Raw genomic sequence first — 24,970 nt, 5'->3', positions numbered from 1 at the left:
TTGTCTTAAAGTCTTTAGTGGTCGCTCCTCCTATTGAGGCCATATTAGGCGAGTGAGGTCTGATGTCAACTGTATTTCTAAGCCAGTCATCTATCTATGCCTTATTACCTCTTTGCATTCAACATGAGCATTTACAAAAGCTAAAGAATCTATTAGTGCTTTTCTAGCTAGTGGATCCAACATACTTCTGTACACAGCTGAGGTCAATCTTTACATAAAGTCAGTGAATGTTTCTCTTGGGCCTTGCATGACCTGACAGAATGGTTCAAGTTTTGTTTGTTTGTTTGTTTGTTGTTTTTCCTATGTCCTCAACCCTGTCCAAGATATTTAAGGCTGCCATGCATATTTAGACAGAAAAGGGAATTGTTACAGCATGGTCGGGTGTTTTGATGTAATTGTTAATTATTTTGCTCCCCAAGGTCTGCTTGCTATCTTTTATAAGCAGACTCTCACATACCCAAAATAACGTTTTTGAACTTTGCACCTCAAATTATCCGTGATTGGCTAAAGTTGCCTACGTACCTGGGCAGGGCAGAAGTGAGGTAGGTAGAGCTAAGGTTCATGGGGTTGGAGGACAGAAGGCTCATGGGAAGGAGAGATAGGAGAGGAGGGTGGGGGACAGGAGAGGAGATGCAGAACTGCCATGGGCAGCATAAGAAGAACCATGTGGCTGGGAGGAGCTGGCTGAGGATCAGTGATGGAGCGAATCAGCCCAGATGAAAAGACTGTGCAAGTATTTATGGGAATTGTGGGTGGGAAGTAGCCCAGATAGGAATGATTAAAGCAAGTGGCATGGGGTGTGGGGCTCGGAGGTAAAAGATAGCTTAGGGATTTAACTTCTGCCCATCTTCAGTGTACAGGCATATTAAAAATCTAACAGGTGTATGTGTCTTTTATTGATACAATAGTGGGTTAAATAATAACCAGCATAATAATTACATGTGTTAATAGTAGATCTTAATAAGCAATTTTATGCACTAGCTTTCCCTGGTGCAGCGTGGAACAACTGTCCACCATCTTTGACACAGCATGGTACACATGTCCCTGATGCAACATGAGCTACTGTCTGCTAAGAAGTGGGTTCTCGATCGCTGCCTTCCTTGTGGACAGTTACTGGCTGAATTCTGTTCCTATCTCCAGATTCTCTGGAAGTCATTCTAAGCCCACAGACATATGAGAAGCTCTCCCCAACCTTTAATGTAGAATAAACAGGAGTGTGCTACAATGTTATGACCCTTCCTGAAGGATGAGGCCACACCCACCCATCCCAGCACCACAGCCCTCACCTCCTCCCCAGGTTCTCCGCTTCTTCAATAGTCTCAGGCAAAGCCACACCCTTGGTCTCTGGCAGAAGAAGAGTCATAGCCCCAGCAGTGAGGCCCAAAACCCCTGCAAATGAAACAGAATCCAAGGAACAGTGTTAGAACAGGCTCATGCCCCTTACATGCTGTGAGCCAGAGGGCAGGGAGGGGACGCTGTTAGCTTTGAGAGTTGTCAGGAACATTTAGGGGGAAATTGAGGTAATTGGATAGTTAGAGAAATGCAAGGGGACTGTTGAAGGTGAGTACCTCAAGAAAAATATAAATATCAGTTTTAGGTTGTTATTTTAGATAGACAGATGGTGACAGATGCCTGGTAAATAGATGATAGATAGATATATACATTGGTAAATAGCTAGGTGATAGATAGACCAATAGGCAGACAGACAGACAGACAGATGGATAGATAGGCAGATAGACAGGTAGATATGTGATAGATACAGATGATAGATAATAGATAATGACGTGATAATACACAAGCAGGTGATAGATCTATAGATAAAAGATAAAAGAAATACAATAGAAACATGCATAGATGACAGATATATGCATGTACAGATACACAGATGATAGGTACATGGGTACTTAAGTATAGAGATGGAGATGGAGACGGGGCTAGAGAGCGAGGCCAACCTGTGTGTGCATAAGCCCTTCTTATTACTCTCCCCCCCTCGCCTCCCTCCCTCCCTTCCTCCCTCGCCTTTGCCCCACACACAAGCAGACATTTAGCTTTTGGCTGGTGGGTAAGTAGGTCTTAGACCCCTCCTGCTCCAGGCTTTGGGACAGAAATTGTATTCCCATCCTCTTCGTCCAGTCCAGCTTTATCAGCAGAGAGGACCCAGGACGTTGTTGATTCCCATGTGTTTCTTTGTGCCCTTCACCACCTTGCTCTCTGAGACAGGGTCTCACATACAGCCCTTGTAGGCCTTTAATTCTCTGGTTGCCCCCTCTCTCAGCCTCCAGTGTCCTGGGATGACAGATGAATGCCACCATTCCTCAGAAAGGGATAACCCCTCAACACCATTGTACCCATAGCAACAACATACTCGGTGCACACAAATTAGAAATTGAATGCATAAGAAGGCAGGACGTTGTGTCAAAAGACCATCATGGCGTGCATGATGGACTGATGGACTGATGGGTTGTGGAGGCACGGGATGGAAACCTCTGGCCACTACATGGGAATTGCATCTTACACTATGTCCTAAGATGCAGGGCAGAGTCAGCCAGGAGACAGCTGAGGCCCAGGCTCCATCCTCAACACTCACTCACTCCACAAACAGCTTCTGAGCGCTCACACAATGGCCTCCACCAGATGGCAAGAAGTCTTACCAAACAAAATGAGGGGCAAGGCTTGCCAAATTTCCATCAGCCTGAACACCATGAAGGGGGTGAAGATGCCACCCAGGTCACACAGGGCAGAGCACACCATCATCCCAAGGTTCCTGGGAAGAGACCAAACAAGTCACGTTCATGCATCACCTTCAAGGTGTTAACAGCATCCTAGAACAAGCACGAGGTCAGCCATGGGCTAGTGTTCAGCACCCCAAAACCACAGGACTGGGAAGAGCTGTGGAAAAAGAAGGTGGCAAGCTACTGAAAGCTACACTGCTCAGACAGCTGGAAAAAAAAAAAAAAAAGACACCCTACCTCTGCAATTTTACTCTCAGATGCTCAGCCCTCACACTCCTAGAGGTCAGCTAAGGGCCTGGGGGAGCCAAGCAAGTGCACATGCTCTCTGGATTAAACTGTAGCTCTCTCCCGACTCCTGTCCTGGGGCTGCGATATGCAGTCACTTGGGAAGAGACCGTGATATCTGTGTGTGTAGCTGTTTAGTAAGACCCAGATTCGTACAGGCAATGCCTGGTGTCAACACCCAATGAATGTGATACCCAGAGTTTGAAGACAGCTCCTCAGCTCAGACATCCCTGTGAATAAGAAGCAGGGTCCTGTGGCTCATCTAGTCCCTCTTTGGATCAGGAGTGCTTACATAGCAATGGGCGGCCAAAATGGCTGCCTTTTGCTATCTGCTTTTGATGCAATGGAACTTATCCGGCTGTATGTGCATAGGCATCATGTTTAAGATTGTTTCTTGGCATCCGGCTTCCTCCCCGGCTTTCTGTGAATGCTCACCACCCCGTGCACAGTGGAAAGGGGCATCCAGGAAGTAGCCTTTGGGCTCCTCCATAGAGGACCCAGCCCTTGGTAATTGCTGTTGTTTAGGGAAGTATCCAGATAAGCCTGTGTGTTACACAGTTGGTCCCTGGCTGATGGTGTTCTAAACAAGGTGATGGAGCCTTTAGGACAGCGGCTCTCAACCTGGGCGTCGTGTCCCCTCTGGGAGTCACATATCAGAGATCCAGCATATCAGATATTTATATTACAATTCATGACATTAGCAAAATTATGGTTCTGAAGCAGTAATGAAGTAATGTCATAGTTGGGGGGTCACCACAACATGAGAATCTGTATTAGAGGTCACAGCACTCACTGCTTTAGCAGGTAGGGTCTAGTGGCAAGAAGTCTGGCTATCAGGAGTATGCCTTTGAACAGAGAGATGGGAACCCCGCTCCTTTCTCTTTGTTTCTCTTTGGTTTTTTTTCTTTCTGGTCACACATTCTGGTCATAATGTTTTGTGCTATCTCGAGACTCCAGGCCCCAAGGCCACAGCAACAGGGTCAAGTGACCACAGACTGAAGCCTCTGAAAGAAGAAGTAAAAATTGACCTTTTCTTTTAAAAATTATTTTATTAAATATTTTAAGACCTTTCATTTTTAAAAGTTGACTGTTTCAGGTAATTTGTCACAGTAGCACACAGCACCTTTGACCATTTCTTTGGATCTGGCAGCTGTGACAGTAGACTTGTTTGTCCCAGCTATTTCATTTTTAGACTCTTGGTTCAAAATTAGTAGCATAGAAAATCTTCTCCTGCCCCCGTCTCTGGTTTTTTTGTTTGTTTGTTTGTTTGTTTTTTTGTTGTTCAGTTTGTTTGTTTGTTTTGTTTTGAGACAGGGTCTCATTATAGAGCCCTGGAAAGCCTAGAAGAAAGTTTTCTCCTTAATTTCCCTTTATCTCCTTGTACTCAGACCAAGCCAATTCTTTACAGGCAAGAGTTTAAACATGTTCTTTTGATAAAGGACTTGGCAGAAAAAAACAAAGAATAGACTGGAGTCACGTGACTTCTGGCTCAGTCAGCGGCAGGCATTAGACGACATGGGGGAGCTGGAGTGTTTCTTAGACATTTTCACAAGAACCAATGGAGAAGAAATAACTTACACACGGGAGGGGGCGGGAATTTAAGGTACTAAGACAAATTCTAACCAAGGACTGGTTATGACAATGGCCATTTTTTAAGCTTCTCAACCTGTGGGTTGTGTCCCCTTGGGGAGTTGCATATCAGATATTGAGATAAAGTGGTTACTTTTACAATTAAAATAATCTTCATTTCAAGTTAAGATCTTACGGCTAGAGACCCAGATCAGCAGGTAAAGGCGCTTGCTGCCATGCCTAACGACCTGGTTCAATCCTGTGGCAGAAGGAGAGAACAACCTCCTGAAAGTTGTCATATGACTTCTGTACACAAGCTGTAGTACACACACACACACACACACACACACACACACACACACACACGATAAGTATGTTTTAAATAACTCTAAAATCTAAGTTCTTAAAATTCTGGCAGCCGTGAGCTCATGCACAGATACTGAGAATCATCAGGGGCTAGGAAAAGTAAGGCTACTTTGATGTCTCCCACCTGCCAGGAGGACCCAAGAGTGACCACACTAAACATAGACCTTCATCCCCTACATATGCCTGGAGGATGCAAAAAAAGTACAGCATCTTTGTAAAATAGGTCTACTGTTCTTTTATATAGATAAATATAAAATTAAACACAGCCAGGTGTAGTGGCACACACTTTTAATCTCAGCAGTTGGGAGGCAGAGGCAGTCAGATCTCTAAGTCTGAGGCCAGCCTGGTCCACAGAGCAAGTTCCAGGACATCCAGGGCTACACTATCTTGAAAATAAAATACAATAAAGTTAAACACGTGCTTATCTAAGCCTGGCCCTGCAATCCCATTCCTGCATCCACCCAATTCAAGTAAAAACACATGTCCACTCAAAGGCTTCGGGATGTTGGCAGTAGGTGACATTATCGTCCTGTGCTGGTAGCTGTGTTCACCTGCTGGAGAAGCAGGTACTGGGACATTCACCCTCTGGAGTTCTTTTCAGGAAAGAACAAGGCAGTGGCAAATGCAGTGGGGTGAGTACAGCCCATCACAAACAAAGGACTACATGTCATGACCTTTCATTTGCTAATGGTCTGGGGAAGGCAACACTGTACAGATAGAATGGGGTCTACAGGGAGGACTTTCTGTGAGGAGGCTTGAAGAAACTTGGTGGGAACGAGGGCACCATGCTCTATTTTGGCTGTGCCAAGAGTTGAAGAGTAATAAACATAAAAATATATGTGCACGTTACACATATGTCACCCAAACTCAAGCTGTATATTAGGGGGAAAAAACCAACTACACTCTATGTGTATGAGACTTTTAGGGGGGAAAAGGAGTTTTTCAACACCAAAGCACAGACAGCAAGAGTGAAAGAGATTCTGGACTGTGTGAAAAGGTAAAATGTGTGCTCATCAGGGATGCAATCCACAGGGTGGAAAGGCAGCCTTTGAATGGAAGGTTGATTACATACAAGCCCAGTATCTGATGAGGGCTTGATATGCAGAATATATATAGAACCACAACCCAGCAACAACAGAGATGGCCCAGTAAGAGGAAGACTACCTCACTGGTCATTTCCCTAAAGTCAAGGAACTGCGTTCCTAGGAGCAGACCTTGGTTTTATAATCTGACCTCACTTCCTGTTTACTTTCTGCTTCCTGGCTGCCAAGACAGTGTGACCAGCTAGCCTCCCATTCCCCCACGCCTTTCCCCACCATGATGGGAGCCAATTAAATGCTTCCTTCCTTAACTTGCTTTGGTTAGGTAGTCTGTCACAGCAAAGAAAGGAAGTATTACAGCAACCCGTCCTTGGAGGCTTCTCACGGAAATGCTGCCCTCTGCCTGACTATCGGGTGTCCATCCCCATCTGTGGCCTCACCTGATGAACGTAGGGTACAGCTCAGCATTCACCAGGCAGACCATCTGTAACACAATGGTGGCTCCCATTCGGCCAAGGCAAGCGAGGGTAACATTCAACCAATGTAACTCTAGGAAGAAACAAACAAACAAACAAACAAATGGCTGGAGGGAAGAAGCTCCCTGGGTGAGCTGGAGTTGACAGAGGAAAAGCCTGACTGGACTGGGCTGGCCTAGCTAGGACCACTGAACGCTGAAGAGCATAAAAAGTGATCCTCTTTGCTTGAATAAGTAAACTGATACCTGAGTGACTTGGGGACTTGCTAGTGATGTATTCTGGAAGGTTCCATTGTGCAGAAGAAAGACTGGACTGTTTACACCTGTTCTGCCTCCTGCTGTCAGTGGACTCAACATCTACCCCTGCTCATCTTTCTCCTCTCTCCTCTGGGAGTCGGCCCACAGCAAGAGCCTCTTCTGTTCTGCCCTCTGACAAGACTCTAGAACCCACAGGTGTCTGGAATGCCCTAACATGCTTTACAGAAGCCAAAAAGGACTGCCATGGAATGTGAACTAAGGATGGAGCCAATGGAGGGTGCTATGGCCAGAAGAGTCCTCAGACCAGCAATAGCCCAGCTCTGACAGGCAGGGAAGACTGCCCTTAGCCCTTTGCACTCCACTCCCTGGCATCAATGCTATGCAGTTCAAAAATGCTACTCAGGCTTCTAGAAACAGGGATATGAGAGAAAGGAGAGGAGGTCTAAGTTTGAAGACACCACAGAACTTCCCACTGCTCATGCATACATGCACGCATGCACGCGTGTGCACACACACACACCTCTTTCATGTCTTGCCCAGTATGATTCTTGAGAAAATCTGAGATCTCCAGATCTTGCCCACAGCACCCTGCATGGGAGACGGCCAAAGTGACTCACCAGGCTCACAGCCCAGGACACAGCAACAAAAGGTGCAGGTGGGAGAGCTAGAGGCTCAGCTTCATTGGAATCTACAGTTTCCTATACAAAACCACCTCAAGTACCTCTGCCTGGACCCTCTATGCAGTGCGTTTGTCTTGGGTTGTAAGAATTATGAAGCAACGATCACATTCATCACCCAACCTCCATCGGAGACGTGCAGAGCCAAGCGCTACAGTGAGAGCTGGACGATTAGAACACCCCCATGTTCCTGGGGAAAGCAGAAAGTGGCCCAGCCATCTTTGGCAAACTTTCAGGGTCCACTGAAGCTAAACTCAGGTGTCCCTGTGGACTTGGCCAGTGTGCTCCCAGACATGTTCCCCAAGAGAACAAAGGACCTACGTCTACCAAGAAGAAATACGTAGCCCAGCTCTACACCCAATGGACAAAGACTGTGAGCAACAATCAGTAGGGGAGATCACACAGTGTGATGTTTGGTATAAAGCACAAGATAATATTAAGAAGGGAAAAATGCAGCCCACAGAGAAGCCTCACAGGAACAACGGCCATGGGGGACAGGAGAGGCACATTCAAGGCGGCTTCATTTATGAACCTGGGCTAATCTGTGGCAACAAAGGTCAGGAGGGGTGATTGACAGTCAGTGGTATTGATCATGAGGACTGGAAAGGACACTAAAGATTAGAAGGATCCTGCGTCTGGGTTCTGCAAGCCAGGTGTCTGGATGTTTAGCAAACTGAGTCATTCACTTTGAATGTGCTCCTTATATGTTTGCTATACCTCAATCCAAGACTGTTTCAAGTCATGCCAAGGCAACGCCCTACCTTTGTTCTTGTTCCAGTCGCTTATCAGAGGGTTACAACACTGTCCCCACAATTCGATCACCTGGGAAGTGATGACAACAGACAACTTACCATGTGGGATAAAGATCATGAGGAGGCAGGCTGCCCCTGCCACCAGATTTGAAGCCGCTATCGGGTAGATGCGACCAATGCGGTCAATGGTGACGAGGATGACGATGGCCGCAGGGAATTCCACCAGAGAGGAATAAAAGAAGTCCAGGTAGAGGTCCACGCTTGTGGCCCCCATGTGCATGATGAGCCCCTGGTACAGCACAGCACAAGAGAACCTGCCAAAGAGGAGACCACAAGTTAGAAGCCAGCTCCGAGGAACCCTGCCAGCTGGACAGAAGGACGCATCACATGGTACAAGATGGCTACCCTAGGATGACACGAAGAGTGTCCTCCTAGGATCCTTGACAGGCGAGTGTGTCTTACAGGCATCCCCAATACACCTACTTTTAAAACCTTCTCCCCCCTGCCACCCCCACCCCGTCCACCAGGATATCTGGAACAGGAAGATGGTGAGAGATTGCAGCCTGATACTCCTGCTTGCTGCAAGCTCAGATGTCTGGGGCTTGGCTGAGCTTAGGCACACAGAGTGACCTCTAACAGTTGTACAGGCCCACAGCATAGAAAGTAGATGCAGGCAATGAGTGAGTGAACTCGACCTGGTGTCAGGTTGCTTTCTATATCCTTCAGTCTTCCCATGAGTGGGTGGGAGAGTGACAGCATGGAGAATACTGCTCTGTTGTGAACACTGACTGAGATAACAGATAAATGAGCTGAGTGCAGCTCCTGGCTCGCAGCAAGGGTAGGAATACTGTCACGGTCATCAGTACCATCCTCCCAAAGTTTAGAATCCATGGCGGGCTCAAGTCCAAACTTAAAGAGAGACCATGCGTCACTAAAGGGAAATGAAACCATTTTGGAAACTGTCACCATTGCATAAAACTTGGCCTTGCATGGTAAGATTTTAATCCATAAGAAATCACTGTTTCATCCCAGCAGGCAAAATCGCTTTCAGCCTTCATGGTCACATTTAAGACAAAACTCTATAACACAGAGGAAGAGGACACACTCAACCCTGATATGACTTGATGAGCCGGGGGGGGGGGGGGGTTCCCTCCCCTTTTCTGAGGAATAGGGGAGGGAGGGTAGGACTGGGAGGAGAGGAGGGGAGGGGGCTATGACTGGGATGTGAATAAATTAATCAGTTTTTTAAAAAACTGGTGGTGCACACCTTTAATCTCAACAGTTGGGAGGCAGAGGCAGGCAGATCACTGTGAGTTCAAGTCCAGCCTGGTCTACAAAGCAAGTTCAGGACAGGCAAGATAACACAGAGAAACCCTGTCTCAAAACAAAACAAAAAAAACTGTATAACCACGTGCAGTAAACCTTGAACCCCTACCCAGATCTAGCCAATGGACAGGACATTCTTCACAGTTGAGTGGAGAGTGGGGACTGACTTTCACAGGAACTCTGGTGCCCCATATTTGACCACGTCCCCTGGATGGGGAGACCTGGTGTCACTCAGAGGAAGGATAGAAGGGTACAAAGAGGAGACTTGATACCCTATGATCACATACAGGGGGAGGAGGTCCCCCTCAGTCACAGTCATAGGGGAGGGGAAAGGGGGAAAGCATGTAGGAGGGATGAATGGGAGGATACAAGGATGGGATAACAATTGTGATGTAATATGAATAAATTATATATATAAAATAACTGGTCAACCAGTCTGTGAATAAGTGCTGCCATCTTTTGGCAGACTCAAGAATTGCACATATATTAAAATGTGCAAAATACTTTTTGCAGCTATGTCCACCACTATGCCAGGCCCTTTACACAGATCTTCTCACTCGTTTCCAGATGCCTATGAGCTGGGCATATTATTTCTCACACTATTGATGAGTTTCCTGTGTCACACACTGGTGCAGGTAATTTCATACTGTCACGTGGTCAAGATGTAGAAGTGGGCGGGTCCTTTGGGTTGCAGTAATTTTTAAAAAGCAGGTGTGGGCTAGGGAGATGGCTCGGTTGGCAAAGTGCTTGCTGTCCAAGTGTGAGTTCAGAACCTCTTCACGCATGTAAAAAGCCAGCATGCTGGTGCATTCTGTAAGCTCAGAGCTGGGGAGGCAGAACAGGAGGACCCCTGAGGCTTCCTGGCCAGGCAGTCTAGATAAACTGTCAAGATTCAGGTCCAGTGAGAAACACTGCCTCAAAACATAACATGGAGAATGGTAGACAATATCTAATGTTGACCTCGGGCCTCTATACACACACACACACACACACACACACACACACACACACACACACAGGCCTCCATGGACATACACACACAAACACACACACAGTAAGCAGGTAGAGGGGATGGAAGAGAGATGGTGAGAGTCACCAAAGGCCACATAGGTCACAAGAAGGAACACAGGTCCATTCCTGCTGGATCCAGAAGCCAATGGAAAGCGTAGAAAACGTTTGAGAAAGCGCGAGTGCCCTGCAGTGCACAGCTTGAGGGAAGTAGGGAGGATGCAGGCTGCTGCAGCATATATGAGAAGGCGTGCTGCAGTGCTCCCCTCAGGATGGAGAGCACACACCAGAACCTCCGGCACTGTCCAGGCCATGTTTACATAGAGTTCACTGAAGGGCTGGCTGGTGGGGGTAAGGGAATGGAGAGGCTTCCGTGGGATGAGTGTATTTGGGATACAGATGAGAAGCTGGGCAGGACAGCAGAGCAAGCCACTGTCCCTATCTGCAGTGGGTCATGTGCCAACATGGAGGACACACTGCTGAGGCAAACACAGAGTAGACACGAGCATGCCTGTAACAGCCATGGCTGAGCACAGGACCCCAATGTGAGGGGTAAAAGGTACTGAGGCAGGAGAGTGGTGGTAAACCTGGTGTCTAAAAAGATCAGAGGAGTCCATGGAACCATGGATACTCATTCAGCAAACGATTACCACCAGCCTACTATGTGCCCAGCAATACCCTTCTAGCTCGGCTCTTTGTTCCACTAAAACACATTAAAGCAAACAGGGCAACAGCGCAGATCCTGTGTGAGAGAGGAGGCCCCAAGGCCAGCCTTGGCTGCTAAGGGAATGGCTTAAGATCTCTGTTTGTTTTGAAAAGGCAGCCGTGTGTGGAAGACTGACTAGTGTCCTGAGGGAACAGGTAGAATTTTTCCTCATGAAAGCAAGAAGGGGCCATGAACTGCCCTTGACAGGCACAGGGAAAGGTGTATCTGTGTGCTACAAGGTCCTTTCCCGTGAACCAAGGGTGCACAACGGCCCAGAGGTGAGTTACAAGGTTTTGAGAAATGAGGAAATGCATTATCTACTTAAAGACACTGAGCCACTGGAAACTTCTCCCCTACCCCACACCAGCCGCCCCCAGAAGATAAGTCACTTAGACTGGGGTAGCCTCAGAAATGCTTTGTTCTTCTCTGCCCTTCTCAGTGTTGGCCCTTCACCCATTCTTACGAAAACAAGGGAGCAAAAAGGCCTTTGGAAGATTCTGACCCAACAACTGTGCTGAGCACTTATCCATGCTCTTTCTATGGGCTTATTGGTACCCAGCATTTGGACAGCAGCAGAGCGGCTCCAGGGGATGTCCAAGAAAGATGCTCACCATAGATACATCAGGATGAAGGTGTGCTTCCTCAGGTTGGGAGTTCGAAGCAGGTCGGCAAACGAAGGACTCCGCTTTTCTGACACATCCTCCTCAAGGCAGAGCATCTGAGGGAGACTGGGTCATCACTACACATGGTCAGTGTGCAGGAGACGGTCTCCCAGGGAGGGGCCCCATCCCATGAAGATTGCAAGGCAGCCCCAACCCCACAAAGGGGCGAGCCCCTTCTGGACTTCAGTACCTTCAGGTCGGCGGGGGGCAACTTCCCATTCTTCTGAGCAATTTGCTCCATGATCCTTACTGCTTGGGTGGTTCTCTTCTGGGACAGCAGCCATCGGGGGGACTCGGGGACAAGCCTGCAGACACAGCTTATAACCACAGGGCCTTTCCCAGAGGATTCGCCCCCACCTAAGCATTGGTGCAATGCTCACAGCAGCCCCAAATCCTTGGGTAGGACTGTGACTCCCCAAGATGCTTGTGAAGAGGGGGTCCCCCCAAGAGGCTGTGGTGTGCGATTATGGTCCCCGCTGTGTGGTGCATGCGTGAGCTCTGTAAGTCACTGCTACTTGGAGCCGCTGGCTGAGATTACCAAAGCAGAAGGTAACTGGGGCTCCCTCCACAGCCTCTCTGTGAAGTGGGGTCCCATCGCTCTTAAAAGCTGGAAGTCCAGGGAGGGAGGAATAGGAGGATGCAAGTAATGGGATAACAACTAAGTTGTAATCTGAATAAATTAATAAAATTAAAATTAAATAAATAAAAAAAGCTGGGAGTCCTAGTCCAGAGAAAACACAGAGTAGGAGCTTCGCATACCCTGCCCTACATACGTCGTGTGTATCGTGGGCTGCTGAACAATGCCCATGCTATTTCCCAAACAAAGGGGTCACTTGCCATAAAATTTGATGGACAAAAGCCAGGCTTGGTGGTGCATGCCTTTAATCCCAGCACTCTGAAGGCAGAGGCAGGGGGATCTCTGAATTCGAGGCCAGCCTGGCCTACGGAGCGAGTTCCAGGATAGCCAGGGTTACACAAGGAAACCTTTCTCAGAAAAACAAAACAAAAAACAAAGCAAAAGAACAAAACAAAAACAAAAACAAAACATTGACACTTCGTTGGGGGTGTCCTGTTCTGGAATGACTCAGTATGCGTCTTCCCCAGAGAAGGCTGCCAGTGGGGCCCTTCAATGCGTTCATTTACTTGTAAGTTGTTTTAACTAAGACCAAGTGCCTACTGTGGAGCTAGAGGAGAGGCAGGGCGGAGGCTTACTAATGGAGACACTAACATGAAACATTGAAGTGAGACAGGAAGCAAGGAGATGAGGAGGGAAATCAGGCAACAACGTGAGATGACCTGACTTAAAGCGGTGTAGCTAGAGGGGGCTCTGGGGAATACAGGATGGGAGGCCACGGTAGGAAAGTGTCCACTCCTGCCTGTCATCCCATGCTACATAGCTTATAAAACTATCTCCAAGGTTCCCCAGGGCCTCTGGGAAGCACTGTTGGATACTGACCCAGGGCTGATGCCCTACGGCCAGTCTCCCTGTGGTTGGATTGGCGTGCTTCTAGAAGAAGGCGCATATCCTTTGAGATGGGCGGCCTACCCCTGTACTTCCTTGTAGTGCCACTCCTGTCTATGTGAGGGTGGAGTGAATTTGGACCTGCTCTGTGTTAGGAGAGCAGCCCACATGTGAGGAGCCCTGGGCATATCAAAAGAATGATGTGCATTGCGTGTAAACACCAGGCCACAGGACTGCTAGTGTAGGCTCAGGCCTCTTGGAAGGTGGCCTGTGCGGTGGCTGAGGTCAGCACAAAGCCCTCCATACACCCAGAACCCAGCCCTGCATGGAGCCCGAAGGTCATAGAGAGCCAACTTGTCTCTGGCAGGGGGAGGCATTACCAGTAATACAGCAAGAAGAGGAAGGTGGGCACGGAGACCGCCAGCTGGAGCCAGCGCCAGTTGGGGATGGCGTAGGCCACACCAGCAAGTCCCACTAGCCCCACGGTGAAGGCCACTTGGTACATGATTGCCGTTGTTCGTCTGTAGCCAGAGCCGACAAACTCCGTGACTGAAAAAGAGACGGTGGTGAGAGGCTGTTCTCAGAGAAGAAAGACCTAGAGGGAGGCTCCTAGAGGGAGACATGCCCCTGCCTCCTGCTTCTCACCAGCCATGGGCCTTGCTTCATCCACTCCTGCTTTCTTTCTGCATCTGTGTGTTTTCTCCTTCTCCTTCCCCTAAACCCAGTCTGCATTGCTGGAGGTTTACCAGGCCAGTTTGTTGTCAGGTTTTCTTTTGTCGCCCCCTCTTTTTGCCTTTTTTCTTGCTATCTATGTCTCCCCTGGCATGCTTCAAGGCTCGAGCTTCTCCTCCCCAAATATTCATAGAAACTCCAGGCTGAGCTAGAAAATCCCCCTGGGGTTCTGGCGCAATCGCTAACTCTACAAGTATTCTAGCATGTTGGCACTGCTCTTGGCCTGGAAGGCAAATGGAGCCTCTTGTTCCCAAACAGAACATATACGAGACAGGGGGCGAGACATCTTATCTACCTTGGTGCCTCTACCCTCTATCAAACACTAAGTGGGAATGAGACACTTGCCGAGGAACACAAAGTGCAGCGGGGCTGCTGTTTTAGAAGGGTTGATGGTCATGAGAGTGGATGGACCAATAGGAAAGCAGTCCTGGTGGTAAGGATGCCATAAGGTGTGGTGAAGCAACTATGTGGGGATCCAGATAGTAGGAAGAATAGGGGAAGAGTGGGGTACAAAGGCAGAGGAGTAAGGCTGAGTTAGGGGACAACAGAAAATCCTGGGGCCATGCAGGGCACTAAGAGAACTTCACTCTCGCTGTGGCACCATAGCCCACAATAGTGTCACATAGTGTTACAATGGTTGTGTGTCCACAGAGGCTCCCTATGCTAAGGAGTTGAGAACTGAATATGCCTGCAGCTAGGAGGTACACGTGGAGATGAGGCAACGGTCGGGCTAGGAACAGTGGGTTCCTCTCTGGACATATGTTGAAACTTAACACAATAACAAGATCCACTGAAGGAATATGGGGGTACAAGGTGGTGGTTTGTGACCTGAGCAGCTGGCAGGAGACCAGGGTGTGTGACTAAGGAGGTCCCAAAATGAACAGTCTTGGAGTCGCTGGAAGGCAATGTCCTGAGGTCGTGCCATATTAAGTGGTCAAGAAAGGAGACTGAGAAAGAGCCACCAGTGAACAAGAGGGGATGGCATAGTATGTCCTGGCGCCAACAGAAGCACAGGGGACAGAAGTCTTCTGAGACTCCTAACACATCCTGCTAAAGCCACTTGGGCATCTGGCTGTAGACCTCTCTCTAGCCTTGAGATCCAAGGAGGCAGAGGGACATCTTATCTACCCCAGTGCCTATACCCTTTATCGCAGTGCCAACAAGCAGCACCAGCAGTGTTCCTAGGCGGGGCTACATGCCTGACACTGGGCCACTTGGATACCCAGCAACCTGCCTATTTCTCAAAACAACCCACGGGATGAAAGTGACACTATTATCCTCATTTCCAAGATGCTGAAGCACAGAGAGGGGTGACGTAACTTGCCCAGATCCTACAGCTACTTGGACCTGGAATGGGGGTTCAACACAGTTTCTTTCTTAATCGCTCATTATCAGCATGCAGGTGTCATGGGCTAGTCTGCACTACTTGGGCCTCACTAGTGAGTCATTATTTCTCAAGGCAGAACCTCTTTTTGTCTCCATATCTAGATATCTCATGGCCTCCTAGGTTTTCATAAAGTCAGTTGTATCTGTAGCCTGGCTTTGGAGGAGTTGTCGGTTCTTTCTACATTAAAATTAAAATATACTTCGGTCTACTTTGCTTCCTGAACCTCCACTCACTCCCCTTACCAAGAATGACATGACTGCTGAGAGAAAAAGATCTCATACAACAGCCCTAGTCTCTCTCTCTCTCTCTCTCTCTCTCTCTCTCTCTCTCAACTAACTGCCTCTTTTTCCCTAGCCCCCACAAACATCCCCTGCTCCCCAAACCTCCATGTCCACATTTAACTCACCTTGGTGTGCCCCACTACCTCATCCCTGTCTTTCCTGAACCCAGGGACCACACCCACACCCAGCCCCACACCCACACCCACAGCCAGCCCCACACCCAGCCCTCATATAATTACTCAAAGTGTAGCCGGATACCCAGCTGCCCTTGCTGACCATGCCCTGCAGCAGGCGAAAGAGCAGCATGGATGTATAGTCTGGGGCCACAGCTGTCAGCACACCCGACAGGGAGGTGACCAGAGTGGTCACCAAGAGGCACAGCTTACGGCCAAACCTGCAGAGATAAGGAGTTGTGTAGGAGGGAATTAAGAATCTGGGGTCACGCATGTGTATACTCACTTGCCTACCTGATAGCCTTCTTGAGCACCTCCTGGGCCATTTAAACACAGTTTCAGACTCCACCTATCTAAGTTAGAGTGCCACCTTTGGCACAAGCCCAAGCCCATGAACAGATGAGACTTGGCTGTTTGCAAACCCAAAATGACCCACAGCCACCTCCCTACTCAAAGCATAACATTCACTTCTCTCAGCCCCCACCCCTTCTGTCCAATCTACATGCTCTTCCACGGCTGTCCAGCTCCTCTGCTGGTAGTCCCAGTGGCCTGACGCCTCCACTGCCGAATCTTATCTGCACCCACCCTCTGCAATAGAGCCTGACCAGCCATACGTCTCACCCCTGTCCACTCTCCAAAGTCCGACTCAAATGGACCACCTCCACATACCTGTCTGCCATGTAACCCACAACCAGGGAGCCCAGGAAGAAGCCCAGGTTAACACAGGACTGAAAAAGGTCCACTTTCCAGGCGTCTTCACACACCAGGTTAAACTGAAGCAATAAGAAAGAGGGGGAAACATCTGAGAATCGTGGGAAAGCCGAAGCCCTTCTCCCAACCTCCACCAAACAAAGCAAACTGCCACACTGAAGTTGTTCTCCCCAGGCTGGGTCAGCTGTGTCTAAAACATCCGATAAGCCTAGCACCGCCATGCCCAGCTCGTTCCCAAAACCTTTGTGTCTGTGAAGACAGCTGCCATTGGCTTTGCTGGCAGTTGGCTACCATTGGAACAGATAAACGCCCTCAGGGGAGTTGTGGCTGCCAGGGAAGCTCTCCACAGGGAAACACAATCGAGGTCCAGGAAGGTGGCTCAGTGGGTAAAGTGTGCAAGCGTAAAGTCCAGAGTTCAGATCCCCAGCACCCAAGTAAAGATCTGGGGGCAGCAGCATATGCCAGTAGGCCTAATGCTGGGCAGAAGAGATGAACAGCTCCCGGGGACTGGCTGAGCAGCCAGGCTAGCCAAAATGTAGAGCTCTGTGTGCAGAGACAGACCGTACCTCACAAAATCAAATGAAAGGTGGTAGGGAAGGACAGTCACTGTCAACCTGTAGCCTCCATAGGCTAGCACCGACACACATGCATCACACACACGGGCACACATACACACACACATATGCACACATATACATACATGCACATGTGCCTGCATATACATGTTCACGTCCACACATATGCGCACACAACCAAGAAAACAGAGCCAAATACAAAGACACATAACAAAAGAAATGCAGGCCTCGTAGCCCATGCCTATGACATCAGCACTGGGGGAGCACCGATGGGAAGACAGGCAGGAGGATTGGGAATTCAAGGTTACCCACAGCTATACAGTAAGTTCAAGGACAGACTGGACTCTGTAAGACCCTGTCTCAAAAAAAAGGAATCTTGTTTTTCAGAGCATGTAGATATTATATATTTAACTGAATTCTATCACTAAAGGAGCTGTGAGTGGAAGTAAAACAGAAGACAGAGCCAGGACATGGAGGAGTGTGAGAAGTAGAAGTGGTCCTGCGTGTGAAGAGCGAGGGGGAAGAATTAACGGGGAGACAGAGAAAGGGGCCGGCCCTAGATGTGCACCACTGTTCAGAGGCCTGGAGGGAGCAAGGCTGGGGCAGGGTGTGGGGCATGGGGCGTGGGGTATGGGGTGTGGGTGAGGGGTGTGGGGCATGGGGTGCAGGTGTTGGGCGTGGGGTGTGGGACATGGGGCATGGGGTGTGGGGTGTAGGTGAGGGGTGTGGGGTATGGGGTGCAGGTGTGGGGTGTGGGGCATGGGGCGTGGGGTGTGGGTGAGGGGTATGGGGCATGGGGTGCAGGTGTGGGGCGTGGGACGTGGGACCTGGGGTGTAAAAGCACAATCAGGGTGAGGTAAGAAGGAAATTCAGCCCGATTCTATTGTAACCCGTGCTGGATCAGGACTCCTAGAGTCTGGTCCAGATCTGTTTAGTTTAACCATATTAAAACCCAGCACAATTTTGGGGAAAGGGATTCAGATAACAATTAGCCCAGTCCCACACGCACAACAATTTAAGGCATGTTTTCACTGAGAGCCTTTACGAAGTGCATCTGGCATCTCTCACAAAAACGGAAACTGTTGGCGCAGAGACAGTACCCAGGCTCTATGGTCTAGGGAGGTAAACACAATGCTTGTGTGCATCACGACTGTCCTGGCACTGAGAGAACACGGAAGTCACTTAGGCTCTTGTAAAACACAAATGACATCACTCTTGAGGATGGATTTTATGGTCTAAAAGCAGTGCTCAAGATTTAGGAGATAAGGGTCTGAGATAAGTAAAAACAAAAATTCTGCAAGATACAGGTAGAGCCTGCCTGAACAGACAGCCAAGGAGCAGCTGGTTGTAGAACTATACCCTTCCTGGCATCCCAGGAAGAGCAGCTGCACATCTCATTGCACCGAAGCAGTAAACTGTATGTTTAACTTTCCTGGCTTCTTCTTTGCTTACCTGTGTGCCCAAGGCCTTTTTTGACCTCTACACTGGCCCAAAGCACAGTGACAGGGCACATTCTGAGCAAGACCTGGGCCTGTGTACAGCAGGACACTTTCCTTCAGAGCTAAGGAAGACAGACCAAACAGATGCCAGGAGGCTAGACACTAACCCTGAATGGAGCCTCTTGCCCTTCTCAGTGCTGGAACAGCTCTTCCTGACCTCCTCACCTCTCCTCTGCTCTGTACTGTGCCATGGCTCTAGCAACCTGGAGCAATGCTATGAGGTATGACAGCAGTAAGTCACTTAGCAACTTGAGGCCCTTCCTGAGGCTTCCCAGTTGAAAGCATCCACACCGTGTCCCTCCGTGGCTGCTGTGTGCCCTGGAGGTAAGAAACTGGTAAATGATGAACTGCTTTAATTCAAACGCTAAGATCTTATTAGCTCATCCCGTGACTCTAAAGTTGGCATATGAGCTGTGCCCTTGTCCGGCTGCAAGGTCAAACACACCAAGTCTTAGGGGCACTGTGCTCAACTGGCTGAGGTCGCTGTGACACAGCCCCTCATTTTTCTGAAAGATATACATGATCACGCATTGCCACTCAACACCAGGGAAGGGGGCAGAAAAGCAGCCTTGTCACGCACCAACCTGTGCCCAGACCCCGTTATCTGTCACTCTGGGAGGTGACAAGGTCCTGAACAGTGTCACTCTTTTCTCCACCTAACCCCTCTAACACACACCTTCATGAGCTACATGTCCCATACCCCATTCAATGTGTCCCTCTGAGGCCCTGAGTCCTCCAGGTCCCCTCCTTGTCATGTGCCCAACCAACAGGACACACTGGGACAGACAGTCCTGGGTGTTACCCAGGCATCAGAGGTCCTATATCTTCATAAAACCAACAGCCTCCTTGTGGCTCCACTCTGTGTCCCATGACGTTCTGTCTGTCACTAAAGTCACAGGAGAAGGAAGGCCTGTGGGACTGCTACCGCTAAGGCCTCAACTTGGTCCCTTGTTGGCCACTGTTGGGGTTTTTTTGTTGTTGTTAGTTTTTGTTGGTGCCTCAGGACAGGGTTTCTCTGTGTAGCCTTGGCTGTCCTGGACTCACTTTGTAGACCAGGCCTCGAACTCACAGCGATCCTCCAGCCTCTGACTCCCGAGAGCTAGGATTAAAGGCGTGCGCCACCACACCCGGCCCCATTGTTGGTTTTCAATCTCATCTTTGCAAGTCAGTGTTGCTGCAGGATGTCTGTCCCTTCCTCAAAGGGTCACTCTTGCCTGGGACTATGTGTGGGGCCAGATAGATGCCACAGCTCGAGGAAGCCCATCCATCTTGACTCAGTTTCACCTTCCAGTGCTGCTGCTCTCTGAGAACCAACACTCCCCCAAGCCTTGTCCAGTATTAATGTCTAAAACCCCTGCTCCCAAACTCCACCCATCCATTGCACCCTAGACAACCCGTGCCCCTACAGCGAGCCTCAACCTACACAGAAGGCAAAGATGGCGGGGGTGAGGGTTCCCAGGCACATCTGCTACCCTTGCTGGGGTTGCACCAGGGATAGACAGCTTTTCCAGTGTACAAATCAACCTTCATGTTTGCCTCCTCAGAGTCACCCAAGGACCCTTCCCTGTGACTTCTACCTCGGTGGATCATGAAGGCAAGTAAGTTTAGGAAGTACCAACGTGGCCACCTCAGCTCACCCTGTCCAAAGGCTATCTCTATTGCTCAACACCCACAGCTGGTGGGGCCAGAGGCTCTCTCCAGCCTGATGTGTGGGCTGTGGGAAAGCTGGGCCTCACAGAGCAGGGAAGGGCAGCAAAAGTTAACAGACATCTAATTCCTTCTCCCGGGGGAGCCTTCCGATCCCAATCCCTTAGTCTTAGGGTGGCACCTAAACAAAGGTCATTCGTCTTCCTCCCTAAAGCAAGTTCCAATGTCCAAGTTAAAAATTAGTTTTGTGGAAATGAGTAACTACACTTAGCTTCCGATCTCAGGTTTGGGATAAGTAATGAGGCAAGGGTGCTTTGAAAGCAGGTAGAAGAGAAAGGTAAATGGAAGAGACTGCCTGTCCAGACCAGTCTCTGCTGCCCTCCTACCCTGCCACAGCAGAGCTTCTTTTGTGTCTGGCCATGCACGTGTTACATGCACATGTACTTGTTTGTATGCAAGCCCACGGGTGTGTGTGCCTGCACACAGAGGTCAGGGGTGAGCATTAAGTGTCCTCCTCTACCAATTTCCACCTTGTTTTTCTTTTTGTGTGTGAAATGTGTTTGTATGTGTATAGTGTGTGTATATGCGCATGTGTATTGGAGTGTGTGACTGCAGGTCTGCATGTGCCATGGTATATATGCGGAAAACATTGAACAGCCTTGCATGCTAGTCTTCACCTTCCACCTTGTTTAAGACAGGGTATATCTTTTTATATATTTACTGAGTGTGGTGTGTGTGTGTGTGTGTGTGTGTGTGTGTGTGTGTGTGTGTGTGTGTACATATATGCATGTGTACCACAGAGGAAAACTTGCAGGACTTGGTCCTCTCCTTCAAGAACCGCCACCAGCTGAGCCCTCTCAACAGCCCTCTTTGTTGAGATGTCATCACGGACACCAGGCTAGCTGGCCCACAGGCTCGCAGGATTCTTCTATTTCCGGCTCCCGTCTCACTATAGGAACGATGGGGGTACAGGTACATGCTACCATAGCTAGTTTTTAACAGGAGTTCTGGGTGTCTGGATGCAAACCTGAGGTTTACATAGTGGTGCTCATGATCACACAGTAGGCACTTTTCCAAATGAGGCATTTTCCCAGCCTTTACATCCATGTTTCCTCTCACCCTAGCTTTCAAACTCAACCCAGCACGGTGCTTTCCTCTAAATCCAAGCCTTCGCTCTCCCTTTCAATGCCACTGCACAACTCAACACTTTCGTCAAGCTCTGCTGTGGGGTCACGGAAGCCTCCCTCTGTGCACACGGTCAAGTCTTCCTAAAACACTTTCTGTCCTTTTGCATATGTCCCCTCCTCTCTAGCCCTGACCCTGCAGGGCACCTCCTCTACACCTGCCCAGGTGTCTACTTCCTCTGGGTTCTCATCCAGGGCTCCACAGCTCCCTACCCCACTCCCCTAAGCTAGAACCCTTAAATTAGACACTGCTCACACACACCATGTGGCACCTGTACCTCTTACACCCTGTCCTTCTGTCCCGCAACATCTGTGTTCAATGATCCTTCTCAAATCACTTTACCTTTTTATCTTTTTCTGGGTTTCTTGTTTTGTTTTGTTTTTTAAAAATAGAGTCTTGTGTTGCCCAGCTAATGAACAATGATGAGGTTGCAGATCATATAGGATATTTTCTCCTGATAACTGATATTGGAAATACAACTATTACATGTGAGTTTTATTATATAATATAATTATACATATAAACTTATTTATTTACATTTATATAATATCTATGTACATATTATAACTACACTTAGCATCCAGTCTCTGGTTATTTTTGTGTCTGGGCATGCACATGTTACATGCACATGTACTTATTTGTATGTATGCCTATGCGTGTGTGTGCCTGCACACAGAGGCCAGAGGTGAACAATTTACACCTTATTTTTCTTTTCATGTGTGGAATGGGTGTGGGTGCACATGTGTGTGACTGCAGGTATGCACGTGCCATGGTATACATGTGGAAATCATAGGACAACCTTGGGTGCCTACAGACACACAGACACACACACACACACACAGAGAGAGAGAGAGAGAGAGAGAGAAGGAGAGAGAGAGAGAGGAGGAGAGAGAGGAGAGGGAGCGAGAGAGAGAGAGAGAGAGAGAGAGAGAGAGAGAGAGAGAGAGAGAGAGACGTTAGCCAGGTATGGCAATTCATACCTTCATTCTCATCACTTGAGAGGCTGAGGCAAGGAGGTCACTATGAGGTTAAGGCCAGCCTCATAGAAACAGTTGCTGTTTATTTCAACTTTACCTGGGCATGCCCTATTTTTATTGCTAAACACAGCAACCCTATCCTACTGCCACATAAAAGTGTTTGGCCCTGTTTAGAGAGCGGAGCAGTTCCATCCACACCTGGTGAGTTGCTCAGAATGAAGATGGTGTTAGCGTTGAAGGCTTCACAGGGGGTGTGAGATGACAAGAAGGCCACGGGAAAAACTCAGCCGGGCATGAGGAGTATAATTCAGTTGGTAGAGTGTTTGCCTAACATACATGATGCCCTGGGTTCTGGGCCCAGGACTGCATAAACTATGTCATGGTATACAACAAACACCTGTGGTGCCAGCACTCAAGAGGTGGAGGCAAGAGAACCAGAAGCTCAAGAGCCTCCTTGACTCCATAGCAAGTTAGAGGCTGGTTTGAGCTCAAGCAAAGAGTGTCCTAGGTCCATAGAGACAGTGTTGGCCGGCTCCTAGATTTCGTAGCAGAGCAGCCCTGCAAGGTGAGCCATCTGAACTTACTGTCAGTCACTGGAAGATGCCCAGGGGCCGATGTCTACGTCCAACCACATACATCAAGGTGTCCAGCACTCATTCTGCCGGTGAAAAGGAGGAGCCCTGAGCATGCCAGGGCAGAGGGGCACTGGGTGTCCTCCTAGCAGCAGCCTTACCTGTACTGACATTAAAAGTATTGAGAATGGGTGCAGCTGGGGAGGACCACGGCCTAGACCTTTCACTGCAGATGAGCTAGCTGTATGCTAGCCACAGTCAAGATATTGCTGACATCACTTCCGAGCCTGGGCCTGAGGCCTCTCCATGGGACTTCTCCCATGAAGTTAGGAGGAGCCATGGTGGGGAAAACATCTACTGGCACTTGTTACTAAACTCTATCTCTGGGTGTGGTGGCAAAACCTTGAATCCCAGCACTCGGGAGGCAGAGGCAGGAGGAGCTCTGTAAATTTAACATCAGCCTGGTCTACAAAGAGAGTTCCAGGCCAGCCAGGGCTACATAGTGAGACCCTGTCTCAAAACAGACAAAAACAAACAAAATACTCTCAAAGTCAAGTGCACAATCAACTAAATGACAGAGTCAGGCTTCTTGGACATCTTCCTACCCCCTCCCAGGCCATAAACAGTGTCATTGTGTTTATGTTTGGTGCTCATCTTCCCAGTTCTCAGTTGATCCTTACAATATGGCAGATGAACTTACTGTAATACCGTTTGCCTACAGGGAGGTCAAGGCTTGGAGAAACCAAGTAACTTACCCAGATATATTCAGCTAAGAAGAGGCACAGCCGGCATCACATAGGCTGACCCACGTCAAGGCAATCCTTATACTCTGTCATTGGTCACTGTTTAGGCCACTTGTTAACACCCAAGGAGATGAGGAGAGTACCCAACACCACTTCCAGGGAAGCAGGTATGGTGAGGGCTATAGATTCTGAGATGAGCTAACAGAGAAAAAGTGATGCTGGCGCTGGTAAGATTCTCAGACGCTAGAGATGCCTGCTGCCAAGGCTGATGACCTAAGTCCAGTCCTTGGAACCCCACAAGGAGAGAATTCTTACAAGTTGTCTTCAGACCTTGACACACACTTGTAAACACACACACACACACACACACACACACACACACACACACACACCATGACATGCACATACCCACATATATAAGTAATTGTAAAATATTTAAAAAAAAAACATATGTTCCCCCACATAGCACCTATGCCTCAGTGTCATCAGTAGGTGGAAAGACCAGGGCACAGCCTACTACCTGCTCAGCTTACCGGAAGTTGAGCCTCTCCTTACTGTCTGAAAAGACACTGAACCACCTAGGATTTGCTTTCAATCTCTAAATTACCCAAAATGCAGAGCCCATTAGTACCTCAGTGACGATGGAGGAGCCGCGAGTGTTGTACACCCAGCCATGCTGGCAGGGGCTCAGGGGCAGATGGCTCCTGTTGGCAGTCAGGCTGGACAGCGGGTCCACACAGCCAAGGGCGCTCTGGTTCCAATCCACCTCATACTGCATACACTGGCTGAGGTAGGAGGCCTGGCCCGCAGACCCCAGGCCCGGCACAGTGTAGTTCGTCTCCTCTGCCAGAGTCCAGCTGCATCGCTGGCTCAGCTCAGCCGCCCCGGGACTCCAGCAGCGGTGGTCAGGGGTGAAGCCCAGGAAGACGATGCCCACGTAGATGGGGGCTAAAGAAGCTGAGATGAAGCATAGAAACAGGAAGGCTTGCTTCTGGAACCTGCCAAACTCCCCAACCTGCTCCAGGACATCGTCCACGGTGGGCATGGCTGGGTAATACCCTGACCAGATTTAGCCAGACCTGCTGCGGACTACCACCAGGGGTTCAGACGGTGTCTCATTTAAAGTCCTTGGAACTGTGGTGGCTTGAAATCAAGTTGCTGTCCAAGCAT

The 24,970-nt window shown here is 49.0% G+C and overlaps 1 protein-coding gene across 1 annotated transcript in view; it reads right to left on the bottom strand.

Moving 5' to 3' along the window:
- Slc22a1 (solute carrier family 22 member 1) overlaps positions 1-24,970 on the bottom strand; it is a 30,643-nt gene extending 5,673 nt beyond the window's left edge. Inside the window, exons 1-10 of the mRNA XM_051164337.1 lie at positions 24,432-24,970; positions 16,561-16,664; positions 15,958-16,112; positions 13,699-13,867; positions 12,047-12,161; positions 11,806-11,912; positions 8,254-8,468; positions 6,433-6,541; positions 2,652-2,764; positions 1,287-1,389 (exon numbers count right to left, since the gene is read on the bottom strand). Coding sequence (XP_051020294.1) covers positions 1,287-1,389; positions 2,652-2,764; positions 6,433-6,541; positions 8,254-8,468; positions 11,806-11,912; positions 12,047-12,161; positions 13,699-13,867; positions 15,958-16,112; positions 16,561-16,664; positions 24,432-24,845 — 1,604 coding nt within the window. The 5' untranslated portion in view covers positions 24,846-24,970. The remainder of the gene's footprint in view (positions 1-1,286; positions 1,390-2,651; positions 2,765-6,432; positions 6,542-8,253; positions 8,469-11,805; positions 11,913-12,046; positions 12,162-13,698; positions 13,868-15,957; positions 16,113-16,560; positions 16,665-24,431) is intronic.

The sequence above is a fragment of the Acomys russatus genome, chromosome 21 (genome assembly GCF_903995435.1).
Source record: "Acomys russatus chromosome 21, mAcoRus1.1, whole genome shotgun sequence".
Lineage (NCBI taxonomy): Eukaryota > Metazoa > Chordata > Mammalia > Rodentia > Muridae > Acomys > Acomys russatus.
Note: the sequence above shows the minus strand (reverse complement) of the source record. Positions and strands in the feature narration are given on the sequence as shown.